Source organism: Anoplophora glabripennis, unplaced genomic scaffold (genome assembly GCF_000390285.2).
Source record: "Anoplophora glabripennis isolate ALB-LARVAE unplaced genomic scaffold, Agla_2.0 scaffold1701, whole genome shotgun sequence".
In the NCBI taxonomy this organism is placed as follows: Eukaryota; Metazoa; Arthropoda; class Insecta; order Coleoptera; family Cerambycidae; genus Anoplophora; species Anoplophora glabripennis.
In genome coordinates, this window is record NW_019417780.1 from 13,907 (window position 1) to 26,121 (window position 12,215).

General features: G+C 30.4%; 2 protein-coding genes across 2 annotated transcripts; one reads left to right on the forward strand and one right to left on the reverse strand.

Annotated features, from left to right (window-relative positions):
* Positions 1 to 5,060: 5,060 nt before the first annotated feature.
* Positions 5,061 to 5,670, reverse strand: LOC108916002 (small heat shock protein hspG3-like). Its single transcript, XM_023456518.1, has 2 exons — positions 5,567 to 5,670; positions 5,061 to 5,261 (listed from the first exon to the last, which is right to left on the reverse strand). The coding sequence occupies exons 1-2, from the start codon at positions 5,567 to 5,569 to the stop codon at positions 5,079 to 5,081; spliced, it is 186 nt and encodes a 61-aa protein (XP_023312286.1). The 5' UTR covers positions 5,570 to 5,670; the 3' UTR covers positions 5,061 to 5,078.
* Positions 5,671 to 9,665: 3,995 nt separating this feature from the next.
* Positions 9,666 to 11,765, forward strand: LOC108916001. Its single transcript, XM_018722177.1, has 2 exons — positions 9,666 to 9,965; positions 11,312 to 11,765. Exons 1-2 carry the CDS (start codon positions 9,690 to 9,692, stop codon positions 11,414 to 11,416), a joined length of 381 nt encoding a protein of 126 aa, XP_018577693.1. The 5' UTR covers positions 9,666 to 9,689; the 3' UTR covers positions 11,417 to 11,765.
* Positions 11,766 to 12,215: the final 450 nt, after the last annotated feature.

The following is a 12,215-nucleotide window of genomic DNA, read 5'->3' on the forward strand; positions in this document are numbered from 1 at the left end:
TGAGAAGGATTGGGGATTGAGTTTCCGAGATCGAAAGGGAAAGTTTCGAGTAATGTTTCAAACTCTCTTCAGTTGTAACGTTTCGGCTATGTTTCACTAAATAAGTTTTCAAGTGCTACATTTCTGTAATGAAACAGAAACGTTTCTAGTTAATGTTTCAAATGTTTAGTAAAACATCTCATTTGCAACGTTTCATTTACGTTTCGTGTTTAGTGGGTTACTATGAATTACTTTAATTGCCAAAATTTCATTGTTGTCATGGTAACAACTTAGAAGTTGTAATAATTGGAATTTGTTCTTCAAACTTATTTGAAGGCAAATAACTCCACAACGAAGCCCGGTAGGAACAACTCTTTTATGAAGTACTACAACTACGAGTATACTCTGTATACCTGTATACTCCTTCATTTTTTACATGACCTTTCCGGACACCCTGTATATATGTATACACATGAAAAATAGATGTTAATTGGTTTTAAGTATACTCGTATATAAACATCCGTTTTGGTTCAGTTAGCATTGATTTTTTTTTGTAATAAAAATTCCTTCTTATAAAGGTACGATGTACGGCTTCAGCACATACGTTTATTTATTGATTAAATTATGTTTTAAAATAAATAGATTTACTATCAAACTATCAAAATTACATTTATCAAGATTAAGATAAGGCTATTCAATTGATGGTACAAATTTTAAAATTGCATTAATACTTAAAAGAAGGAGAGAGACAAGGAGATGTTATTTTTTATAATTCCTAGTGGGGGGTCAAACATAAGCGTTTGATAAGATGGTTACGTTAGTTCAAATCTCTGTTCAAATGTAGAAATTTAAGTTGCCGGTAGAACCTAAATTACTATTTTGGATTCTTCTAACTGTAAGTGCTGAGTTTAATTTAATATAACATTTATTTTAGATAAAGAAGTGTAAATTCATTTAATGACAATTGAAAAATAAAATTGTGTCTTATTTTAAAGATAAATTAGTTAGAATTGTTGTGCAATAGGTCAGTCACTAATACGCAAATAATGTTAGACTTGATAATTACTACAATTAGAACCATTATAACTTTTTACTACCTCCCGTAAATACAGGGGGTGAGGACGACAAAAAATAAGAATTTTTTGTCATATGAACTATATGTCTATCTCCTATTCTCAAAGCTCAAGCTTACTTTGAGAAAAGTCACTTACTTTATAGTGTAATATTGTAAGAGTTTAATTAAAAGCCTTTTTTCTCGAAAATCGTCCACATTAGGAAGTTCTAACAAGGGTACATTATTTTTAGAAAATAAAATTGTACAATAGGAATTAGAGCCCGACTGGTGAAAAACCTAACCTTAAAAAAATATAACTTAAATTGTAATAAGAATATAGCATAACTGGCGCTTTCTATGAAATATACAAAAAATAATTAGACTAGCGTATTTCGCACCCTTAAAAACCTCGGACTACCAAATTTCATAAAAATATTTCGCACTATTTGGAAATTTTCATAAAAATGTTATTTAAAAAATTTTATTTTGTCTCTCTGTATCTCGAAAACAAGAGGAGATAGACATAGAGTTCATAAGACAAAAAATTCTCATTTTTTGTCGTACTATCACCCCCTTTATTTACGGGAGTTCTTTCTGAAACACCCTGTATTTTTCGTTTTATTCTTGTAATTGTAAATCTCTATATGCTCAATTTAGCCAAATAAATATCGAGAAAAGAATTAAACGATTTAAAAAAAGTATGTGTGGTGTAAAAAAATTATGCACAAAAGTTTTGGGATTTTCTTTTAGAAAAATAGGAACATTTTTGTAAAGAAAAATAACAAACGCGAATGAAAACTTAAAAGAGAAAAAAGGATTTTTATATCGAGTATAATATTAATTTATTTAGAAATAATGCATTATGCACTAGATAGTATTAATCGCCTCAAAAATAACTTTATTATAACTTTTAAATTTTTAAGCATAAAATAAGCAATATTATAATGATTTATTTGAAACAAATAATAATTTACATAATAATATTTAATAACCATTTATAAATATGAAATTATTTTGGAGTGAAAAAAATAAATTTCTACGATTATTGATTTATTGATTTTTTAATAATTTGCGGACATTAAATCGTCGGACATTTATATCACTATTTTGTACAGTAAATTTAAAAGTGGAAAAAATGAAAATTAGATATGTGGTAATCGATTTTTCATACCCCGTGAAAATTCCGATTTCCAGCTGTCGGACTGAAATTACGCGGCTTGAAATTTGTCGGACAATAATACTTTTTGACTGAATTAATTATTTACAATTAATTTTACTAAAAATTACCCATGTGGTAATTGATTTTTAATACCCTGTTATTTTGGCATGTTTCGACCGGTAGACACGTCAATGTCGGAAGAATTTCTGTCGGACAAATTTAAATCGGCATTTGCAACAAAATTTCCAGTTACTTCAGCTAAAAATAAAAGATGTGGTCTTGACTTTTCAAGACCCCGGGAAATTGCCATGTTTTTGGACTTTTCCGAACGGAAAAGCGGAGGAATCGAGAAAAGTCGCAGAGGAAAAATGTGGTAGACTCGTCAAAACGAAGCGCCTCAGGAGTTATAAAGTATGCGGTAATCAACTTTCCAGAGGGGGCCTGTACTGTGAACTAAATAACACTGCACAAAACGAAAACAACTCGCAAGCTAATTCTAATTCACCCGATATATGCAATCAGAATCAAGTCATATCATCTATCAATGCACATTCTAGCACAAAACATGAACCACAGATTTTACTATCAACAGCATTAATTTACATTAAAGATAATCATGGCAATTTTATACAGTGCAGAGCATTGTTAGATAATGGATCTCAATCCAATTTAATCACAACTAGTTTATTCACAAAATTAGGATTAAATAAGTGCAAAATAAATGTACCTGTTACAGGCATTGGACAATCATTAACTAATATATTTGGCAAAACAAAGACAATAATAAAATCTATGCACAATGCTTATCAAAAAGAAATCTCGTTACTAATTATTAATCAAATCAGGGATAACATTCCATTTATATCTTTTGACGATACAAACCTAATCATTCCAAAAATATCACATTAGCAGATCATTTAATACATGGAGACTATACAAGGAGCCCGAACTCCATGTAAAAAAAATCTTACAAAAATAAGAGGGCGCTAGTGTTCCATATGTCCCATATGTAGAGAGGGGAGATAAAAAGCGGCAGTTTGAATTATAAATTAATCATGTCATTTTTGTAATGTGTTAAAAATTTCAAAATAAATAATGTAAGCTACTTTGAATTATATAAATCATGAAAATATGTCATTCCGGACTGTAATTAAACTAAATAGATAATAAAAAATATTAGCTTTATGAGAAGAATTTGGTGTTCGTAGAAAGAAACTAGTTTTCAAGGAATTTATATATGACGTGATGTTGTTAATATTAACCTATAAGTAAGGTTTATGTTTTTGATAATTACTTTGTTAAAGATTTTAGTTTAATGTTAGTAAAAGTCACATTTTATACAGGAAGTTGCCTTTAAAAAAATAGTAATTCTTGTATTATTAATATGGAATTTTTACTTGTGGTAATAAAAAATAGGTGTTTTAAATAAACTTTTTAAAATAGGTATTACAGATGTCCGATTTTGAGTCCAGTGATTCAGATGACTTATTAGACGCATTGTCCAGCTTGAGAGTGATGATGAAATAGATTTATTCTAAGAAACAGAAAGAGTAAAAAATAAGAACTACTTTGAAATTACTGTACCTGAATGTAGAGGCCAAGTTTTTTTAACATTTCCGTGTTAGCATATGGGAAGTAGCTAACAGAATTGAAGAAAAATTTGCCATTTCTAATTATTTCACCCATGATTCTGGTAAATTTTGCATTGCCTTAAGCTCTACAACAACCAGAAAAGTTACATACTTGCTAAGTAACTTGTCTCCATAAATTATAGAATGGCCGAGATAATGAGGCAGTTGTAATCGAACAATATTTTGCCCAATATGAATTTCCAGAGCAGGTTATAGGAATAATTGATGGGAAAGGAATTCATATAAGATAGAGTATATCACAATCCATATTTTTTTTGAATAACCAATAATATACTATATTATAGTGTAACTGAAAACTGACTATGGAAAGTCGATAAATTATGGTTGGACAATTTCTAAGCTGATTGCCATGTTGTCGGTTTAGACTTCTCAATGCTTCATATCGCTCTCTTCTCAAAATGTCAAGAAGCTTAAAACAACATGACGACCAATTGATACCAAAATTTTAACAAAATATAGGTACTCCATTATAAAGGTCACAAAAAATAGGTAATCTAAATATTTTATAACTGTTTAAAATCGATTAGTTTTCTGGGTATATATTTTAAAATTGCTGTAAAATTTAATTCTACTTTCGTAAAAATTGTTGATTTAATTCGAACGTAACATGGTTCCATGACTTATTCCAAGGTAGAGTATAGACCAAAATTAATAAGGTATTATAAAGAAATATTTTACCAATGTTCTATATTTTTATTATATATTTTGTAAAAATAAAATGTTTATCTACCAAAGATTTCAATGTTTTATTAATTGAATCAAAAAAACGAAATTATTTGTGCCTAATTAAAATAAAATAAATATTTATTCATAACAAACAAGTAACAAAGTAAATATATATTACAAATAAAACAACTTAAAAATAAGTAATACGTGTCAGTCTATCTTCTTAAAATTTCATTTTGTTCATGAAGCAATTGATTTCCATGTTTAAATATTTAGTAAAAGTAGTCAATTACCAATACAGATCGATCAGCATCAATTACTACACGTATCCTCTCTTTAAATTTTATATGATATCTGAATTTCAATCAGTTTTTTACTAACAGGAAAGAAACAGCAACTAATTGGAAATTATTTATTCAATTCAGTAATGATAATAGCGATGTCACCAGCAAGAATTATATGAAAGATACGAATTTAATTATTTATGCACGTAATATAAATTACAAGAATATTTAGAAATAAATAAAGTATACTTTGTTGCTATTCTCCTCATCACACGTCAACAGAACTATTCTTTTATTAGATTATACAGGACAGGATGCTCACCTTCTAGTATAATCTCATCGTAACTTAATTGCTCTTGATTTACTTGCTGTTCTTGTTGTTGTTGTTGTTGTTGTAACTGTTGCTCTTGTTGTAGCTGCTGCACCTGTTGTTGCTGGTGTAGCGGATGCTCTTGCTGTTGATGCTGCTGCAAAATATATAAAGAAACAATGCATCATTCAATTATACAATATTTTCACTTATGAAATCTTTCTATTTAAAAATTTCTCTACCGTATTAAGAATCAAAGAAGCTGCTTCCAATTTCCGAATTATTCGACCTTTTGCCATAATATTAACCCACTATTCGGTCAAGTTGTAATATAGAACTGCTGGACATCATTAGATTGAAAATGCAGATCACAAACGTACTGTTTTATTTTAAATCTGTTGACAGTCATTCACTTTACATACTATTACCAAATTTAAATTATTTTCGAAACATTTTATTTACCATTTATAAAAACAAATTGTAATAATTATTGACTTGACTTATAGTTTTTAGGTTTAGTATACCTCCCCGCTCCCCAATATAACTACTAAACTCGATATAAATAAAATAAAATTGGTTATTTTCTTACTTCACTCGTATTTATGAAGCTACATTCATTTGGGACATATGGAACACTAGCGCCACCCCAACTTCTGCCATTTCTTGGACAAATTTTGTCAATTTTTCCGTATGAGTTTGAGCTCCTTATCTAGTCTCCATGATTTAATAGTTTATCCCAGATAGATTTACTATAATCGGAGCGAGCATGTTCTGGGAACTCCTCTGCGTAGGACAAATACGCATCGGTGCAGACAAGCTTATATTACAAAAGTCCAAAATTGGATGGTTATTTTCTGGTCCAATACAACTAAATTTAAATAACTCCAAAGTTCAATGTAATTTATCGACAATCGTTTTAGAGAAGCAACTAGAAAAATTCTGGAAAACGAAGAATTTAAAGATCATCGTGAATTATCGCCAGAACAAAACCAGTGCGAGCAAGTATTTATCGAAAAGACAAGACGCGATGAATCAGGACGGTTTATCATTGAATTACCAACTCGCGAATCATTTGTTGATTTCGGTAATACTAGAGACAGCGCGAAAAAAACGTTTTCTAGCATTAGAAAAAAGATTAGGCTATAATGCTGATTTAAAGCAGCAATACACGGAATTTATGCGCGAATATCAAGCGTTGGGTCACATGACTAAGATAACAGATAATGATATGCCTTCCGTTGCAGAAATCGACGAAAATAAACATTCGGTATATTATTTACCATATAGCTTACTCAAAGAAGCGAGCTTGACCACAAAATTAAGAGTGGTTTTCGACGCGTCTGCAAAATCGGAGACGGGTTTATCTCTCAATGGTAATCTATTAACGGGCCCAACAATACAGGGCGATCTCTTTTTTATATTGGTAAGATTCAAAAGCACACATATGTCATAACGGCTGATATTGCGAAGATGTATCGTCAAATATTGGTAACTGAAGAGCAACGCGACATGCAGCGCATTCATTGGCACGAAACACCCGATCAAGAATTGCAAGATTATGCTAAACACGTTAACGTATGGTACTTCTATAGATCATTTATCGCAACTCGCTGCCTACATGAATTGGATTTTCAAAATCAAACAAATTTTCCTAAGGCAAGTCAAGTCATATTAACCGATTTTTACATGGATGATCTTATTACAGGGTCAAACACTCTAAATGAAGTTAAGCTTAAGCAAGAAATCGATCACATCCTTAAAAGTGGCTGTTTTCAACTAAGGAAATGGGTTGTTAACAATACGCACGTTTTAAGTAGTACCGGAAATACTGAAAACAATTTACCCCAGTTTATTATATCTGATGATAAATGCATTAAAACTTTGGGTCTTTTATGGAACGCGCGAAATGATACTATTCAAATTACAGCAAGCGAAAAACAAGATAATCGTGTAGTAACAAAAAGAACAATTTTGGGTAGTTTAGCACAAATTCTTGATCCTCTAGGATTAATAGGCCCTATAACAATACGCGGAAAAATAATCATACAAAAATTGTGGCAATTACAAGTAAATTGGGACGAGTCAATTCCCATAGTGGTGCGAATTTATCAATCAAGGTTCATTATCAAATAATTTACTAATTCCACGACACATAGCACTACCTAATGCGATAAGTTTTCAAATCCATAGCTTTTGCGATGCTTCAGAAACAGCGTATGGAGTTTGTGAGTATCTTAGAACAATTTTGCGAGAAGGCAGAGTACCTACACGCTTAATATGCGCAAAGTCGCGAGTAGCTCCGCTGAAGAGTATAACATTGCCCAGGCTATAGCTTTGTGGAGCGGTACTCTCAGCACAACTCACAAATAAAGTAGTTAAAGCATTAAATCTTAAAATATCACGTATATATTACTGGTGCGATTCAACTATTGTGCTAGCATGCTCCGTGATTTGGCCGTATTTTAGTTGTTCCCTGTGCTGCACAATCCTTAAATTTAGTTGGAGCTGCAGCAGCAGAATCTTGCTACATAGCATTTGAATATTCTATATTCGTCCAACAAATATTAAACCTTTTTTCTGCTTCTACCAACATGGAATTCCTGACAATCCAATTTGTATTTGTCATTTTATAATATTCATCCAACCACACTTGAACATTTTGTTCCGGTAAAATTCATTCTATACACTATTAAATCCTTCTCATCAAGGTTCTCTATTTTTTCTAACAAAAATTTGCTTGAAATATCCATATTGGTAAAATGAAATATAAACAGAACATAAGATGTAACAAAGACAATAAGGTTTAGAGCTTAAGACACATCAATTCACATATATTTTATTAGCCCGCAACCAGCTTTACAACCATCAAACCAATCACGTGCCTTTATTTAATGTAGGGTGTGTAACGCTTAGGCCCGGTACTTTTGAGTCTCGGTTAAGCTTGATTAACTGATCAGGTGATTTATTTACGTCCGATATAATTCTGTTCCCAAATTTTGATTTGATTATAGAGGAAAAATCAACTTGACGTGTTGTAAATCTTCCCTATGTATTTTCTCCTGACTACAGTTATATTTGGGTGATGCCTGTTTTTCCATTATTTTTAAGATGTTGTTAGTTAGGTTCATATTATTTTCGTTTCTTATTTGAACTTTGCAGTTTTCTGTAGCAGTTCTAAAGTATGCTAATAATTAAAACCATATGTTAAAATTAAGTATGTAATATAAAATATACCTCTGGGGCTTTGTCAATTACAGATAAATATTTTTTAATTATTAAGGCCTCTACAAACACTTCTTAAATATAAGTAAATCTTGGAGTGCAGTCTTTATAAACCTTAGATAACCCGTTTTTGAGATAGAAATATATCTTAGAAATACTAAATCTGTATGGATTGAAATGTATAGACAGAATAATAAAAAAAAAATTATGTCAACGTCACAGAGTCCACGGGTTTTGGTACATAAATACTTGTAATACCCCTCGGCCTCCTCTACATTTTGTGCATTATTTATTTGTAATACTTTAATAACCCATTTAAGTAATTTCCTCATTTGTAGATCTGTATATATTATACTTTTCTAGTCAAACAACTATCGAAACATTCTACATAGTTTTTTGAAAAAATTTTAAATTTTCATAAAGGTGAACAAGTGAAGGTGAAGATGAAGGTGAGGAGTTATAAAACTTACCTGAAATGTTGGTAAACAGGATTATTCCTTGATGCACAATTAGGTATCTAAAAATAAATGTCAACGTATATATAGTCCGGCATAATGTACAGTTGGCGCCACCCAAATGTGAACGGATTTTGGTTGTTATGGAAATTTCATCTGGATTTTATCGTAGTAAATCAAACTTTTCTTAGTGGCGTAACACAGAGAGGGTATTCTGATGGATAAATTCGACCAAGGCATTGTCTTCCGTGTCACTGGAAACCTTCCCGACGCCTTGCCTGCTATATCTTTGTAATCTGTGTTCTTCTTGCCAGCGTTATTTAATATAAAATATACAACTCTTACTGACATTTAAATCAGCATCCAGTTCACTCAAAGACCAATTATCTTCATATTCATTCTTCGATGCCCTAAGAAGTATTTAAAATGCTTATAGGCACGAGGCACGGGAATAAACAAAACAAACCCTGTACCATAAACACTTGTATGAGAGAATCGAATACGAATTTGGTTTAAAAAATATTTTAGTTAAGCATATACCACAACTGAGTTCAGACATAAAGCCATTAAAATGAAGGCTTATATATTTAATTGTATTTTTTATTCATCCTGACCCATCCTATTTTCAATAGACATAAATAATTAAAATATGTTGTTGGACAAATGTACATATAATAGAAATTTTCTACACATTATATACAAATTATTATAATATTTTACTTTTAGCAGAAAACTTTTTTAGGGACGCCTGTGAAACTCATTAAATTTTATTGCTAGGCGTTTTTATGCATGTTCAACTGACTTCGGAAAGACTGTACAATACAAATGAGTTAATTCCCGGTGGTATTACATAACCGCGAAGAAACTATAAAAACGTAGATAATTCGGCGAGGAACACATAACCAACCATGAAGTGGTTAGTAGCACTTACTTTGCTAGCTGCTGCTGGCACTAGCCAAGCAGAGCAAGAAGTCTCCATCGCCAATGCATTGTCAAGGCCGGTGGGAGTAGTTTATCTGCTGGACATCATTTCTCCACCAAGGCAGAAGCCAGAAGCGTTCAATTATGAATCTTCTAACTTCGTCAGTGGTGGTCCAAACTACGGAAATAAGCATTCGTACTTACTGGTTCGCCCTATTCCTGCAGAGGCCCGAGGGGTACCTGTTCCCGTTCAACAGGCAGAGGTAAGAGTTAAAATATTTTTTTCTAATAAAGAATGTTCTCGACATTCTTAATCTTATCAGTGATACTGGCCAATCGTGGAAATTTAAAGGAAGCACAATTTTATTGGCTTTTTGTTACCATGTATGTAATGTATACTTCGAGACAACTAATAAAAGTTATTTATTGATGATAATATAAAATTTTTGTAGAATACTACATAAATAACCACACAGATATATCAACTGTTAAAGTTGTTATTTTTGCCTGTATGTATCAATACTTATGTGTGATTATTTATTTAGTTTTGTTCACTTAGGTATCTTATGAAGATACTTAGAATACAGAGATATTACCGAAGACTTACTGAAACCCATCAACTTTTAATTGCTCTGAAGATGGCACAATGTATCCTGTGACGAAACGTCTACAACTAAAACTTTAATTATTGTTGCAAAATGAATGTAATACTCGGCAGGTATTTCTAAATTTCACCAGAGCATGATTTCGTTGAGTATTTTTTTATCTAATTATAGTATTCATATAGTTATTTTAAGTATTAGCACTTTATTTTTTTAGTCCGTTTGATTCCTCTCTACTTTTATATTTAAAGCTGTAGATGAAAATGAGTTTCTATAAATATTAGATGATTTGAATCTAAAATACAAATATAAAAAAGTATATGCAATCATAATTTCTTTAAAAACTCAGAATTATTTTTTTAAATTGTGTATGGCAACACTAGAACATTAAATAAATTAAACCCCGAATTTTATAAATTGAATTTCTCCTTAAAAAAATAGTCGGTCCAGTCTTCTTTTATGCATAGCCTGTAGCAAGTCGTAGCAGCTTTAAAATAATTTTTCTCTAAAATATTGTTTTCTTGATTCTGTAGAACTTTTATATAAACTTTTTTTCTGTATTATGAATACAAGGGAGTTATTTTATTTTCTCACATTAATGGTCCACCCTGTATGTTAAAACAAGTAAAATATGTTTACGCAGTTTTCTTATTAGTTTTAATTAATGCCATTATATTGTATTACATACAATATATTAAGTCGAGAAATGGAATTTTTAATAGACCACTTTCAATTCTTAGCATTATTAGTAATTGCTTGAACTATTAAGAATTAAAAACTATATAAGTAGTTTTACATAAAAGGTTCTTATGGAAAAGAATTAACAAGATTTGATTTAATTTTGCTTTAAAATGTTAATATTCTCTGCAATCGTCTAAAACTGGTTATTTCAAAAATTAACATACTATTGATATTTACTTTCAACATACATATTTCTTTTTCTGTATTTTTCGTTTTTCAACATTCTTGTGTGACTTATAGAAATAATAAATATGGGTTTATTATAGGATGACAAAGAGACCCCTTCCAAATACTTAGTTCGCCAAAGACGAGAAGCATATCCAGTTGAATCTCACGTTTATGGAAATCTTCAAGGCAGTGGACTGGGATAATTTTGTCGGTAATAGTATTTATTGTTTATAAAAGGAATTTAAATATTAAATAACATTTAATATACCTATACATTTTCATATAAATTCAGAAAAATAATATTCGAATAAAGAATGTTTATGGTTATTTGAGAGTACCTACTTTATAATCTTTAATAACTTCTATTTTGTCATTAAAAAATTTACATGAACAAATTTTACTTATTTCAAGATAAGAAGAAAAATAGAATATTTTCCATCAAGCTGCAAGAATATTTACAGAACATTTTTTATAAAACAAGATTGTCGCTATAAAGAACAAATTAGCTCTCTAACTTATTTTGTTATGGCTGTGACGGGTGTCATGTAATAACAATCGTATAAACCTTTACAGAGAAATTAAAAAATATATTAAACTATATTTATAAAATAATTTCATAGCAAATATTACTGGAGCTTTTACAAAACATTTTTATAAGCATTGTGTTAATATATCCATTGTCACAATAGTAAATATAAGTTATTTATTTTTTAATTGTGTTTGTATGCAATGATTATTCTCAAAATAGTTTTTTAAATAGAACAAATGTGTATCCTACAAGACGTGATAAAAAATATGATGGCGTAACTAACAATCTGTTGTTAGTGCAATAACATAAAAGCCAACAGATTAAGACTTCTACGTATCAATGCCAAAGCGATTTTAGGTTGGAAAGAAAACAAGTTAAATGTTATAGCGTATTACCCAATATCGAGTACACCTACACCTAATTCAAGTTACCGACAGGGAGTAGTAATAAATAAATACATATAACAGATGACA

Bases quoted from the DNA above. Each gene is read 5' to 3' on its own strand.
- LOC108916001 (XM_018722177.1), top strand. From the start codon at position 9,690: ATGAAGTGGTTAGTAGCACTTACTTTGCTAGCTGCTGCTGGCACTAGC. The intron at 9,966-11,311 runs GTAAGAGTTAAA...GGTTTATTATAG, and splicing joins TTCCCGTTCAACAGGCAGAG to GATGACAAAGAGACCCCTTC.